At 38.2% G+C, this 2,073-nt stretch overlaps 1 protein-coding gene across 1 annotated transcript in view; it reads left to right on the top strand.

The window, feature by feature from the left end:
* Positions 1 to 969, top strand: part of LOC107100117 (tripartite motif-containing protein 16-like) — a 10,224-nt gene extending 9,255 nt beyond the window's left edge. The window contains exon 4 of the mRNA XM_015398485.1: positions 4 to 969. Coding sequence (XP_015253971.1) covers positions 4 to 797 — 794 coding nt within the window. The 3' untranslated portion in view covers positions 798 to 969. The remainder of the gene's footprint in view (positions 1 to 3) is intronic.
* Positions 970 to 2,073: the final 1,104 nt, after the last annotated feature.

A 2,073-nucleotide genomic window follows, 5' to 3' on the forward strand; every position in this document is an offset into this window, starting at 1 on the left:
AAGATGCTGAACTGGAGAAGCTCTTAAAAACAGAAGATCACAACCACTTTCTCCAGAACTACCCCTCACTGTCAGCACTCAGTGAGTCTACACACTCATCCAGCATCAATATTCGTCCTCTGAGATACTTTGAGGATGTAACATCAGCTTTGGTGGGTCTCAGAGAGAAACTACAGGACATCCTGAGAGACACAGAGACAAACATCTCTCTGTCAATCACTGAAGTGGACGTTCTACTATCAGAACCAAAGACAAGAGCTCGATTATTAAAGTATTCAAAAGCAATTTCTCTGGATGAAAACACAGCAAACAGATGGATTTTATTATCTGAGGGGAACAAAAAAGTTCAAAGAATAAACCAGCAACAGCCTTATCCTGATCATCCAGACAGATTCACTGATTATAAACAGGTCCTGAGCAGAGAGAGTCTGACCGGCTGTTGTTACTGGGAGGTGGAGTGGAGAGGAGAGGTTGATGTAGCAGTTTCATACAAGAACATCAGCAGAGCAGGAGAGTCAGATGATTGTTTGTTTGGATTCAACAATAAATCTTGGTCTTTATATTGCAACACAAACGGTTATACATTTTGTCACAACAACATTAAAACTCCAGTATCAGGTCCAGTTTCCTCCAGAATAGGAGTGTATCTGGATCACAGAGCAGGTATTCTGTCTTTCTACAGCGTCTCTGAAACCATGACTCTCCTCCATAGAGTCCAGACCACATTCACTCAGCCTCTATATGCTGGTGTTTATGTCTATTATGGAACCTCTGCTGAGTTTGTTAATCTACAGTAAGAATTGATCTGAGGTACAGTTGGTTAAAATGTGTTTTTTAGTTACTGTTTTTTTTTTTTTGTCTCTGTTTGGTCATTAATGTTATTATTTTAAATTGTGTCACATGATGAATTTGATCTCTAAGACACTGTTAAGAGTATTTTTAAGAATGGTTGTATGCATCCAAAATGGCTTGATAACTGTGACTGCACAGTGAAGGAGTTGGTAGCACTGTTGCCTTGCAGCAAGATGGTTCTGGGTTAGTTACCTGACCTAGGGACTTTCTGTATGGAGTTTATATGTTCTCCCTTTGCATACATGGGTTCTCTCCAGGTACTCTGGCTTTATCTTAGAGTTGTTCATCTATGTTGCTTTGTCCTAGACTGTTGACCTCTCCAAGGTGTACCCTGCCTTCTGCCCACAGACCACCGGAGAAAGACACCAGCCCCACTGTGACTCTGACAGATAAGCAGGACAAGATGAACTGTTTGATAAGTGACGGAAACTTTTCTGCTTGTTTAGATCTAAATCTGTGAAATGACCAAAAATAAATCCATGATCAGTCATAATAACCTCTAACTGTTAAGCTATGTGAATCTGCCTGTTCTTCTTAGGTATGTGTAGCTCCAGTATGTTGGATGAAAGGAAATATTCTCAGTAACCTGCAGAGACCTTGATATGCAGAACTCCTGTATTAGTCAGAGCCTGATGATATCAGAATTGGGTGATTTCTCTTTGCTTCAAGTGCAGAGTCAGAGCATGCTTAAAGAACTAATGACAAGACTGACACAACCATAAACTTTTCATCCCATAAAACCTTTAAAATTGCAGCAGTTCTTGCATTTTTGCTCCAGGTTAATAAGACGGGATCTCAGCTTGTCTTTGATGATTGCTTTCATGGAGTTATTCTTTATTGGATTTACACTAGAGCGTTTAAAACAGACCAGTTTGATGAAAGGCTCCTGGCTAAAGAACAGCTGCATGTTAAGAATACGTACTTGCTATTTTATTTAGAGGTTTATATTTTGGAGCTTTATTACAAAGATCATTTAAGTATTTCAGTAAGGTTGTTTTAATGTATGCAACTGATTCTGTTTTGATTCAAAAAATAAAATTGTCATATTTATTATCTATGAAGTATGTTTGCTTTATTTCTACAGTGTCATTAAGTTCTCTGAAAGATGGTTCAGAAGGCAGAGTCTGCTCAGAGTTTAGAGAAAAGCTTTGATTATATTCCTATAAATTAGTTCAATTCAATTTCAATTCAGTTTATTTATATAGCGCCAAATTCATAACA

Source organism: Cyprinodon variegatus, unplaced genomic scaffold, assembly GCF_000732505.1.
Source record: "Cyprinodon variegatus isolate N-32 unplaced genomic scaffold, C_variegatus-1.0 Scaffold937, whole genome shotgun sequence".
NCBI lineage: Eukaryota > Metazoa > Chordata > Actinopteri > Cyprinodontiformes > Cyprinodontidae > Cyprinodon > Cyprinodon variegatus.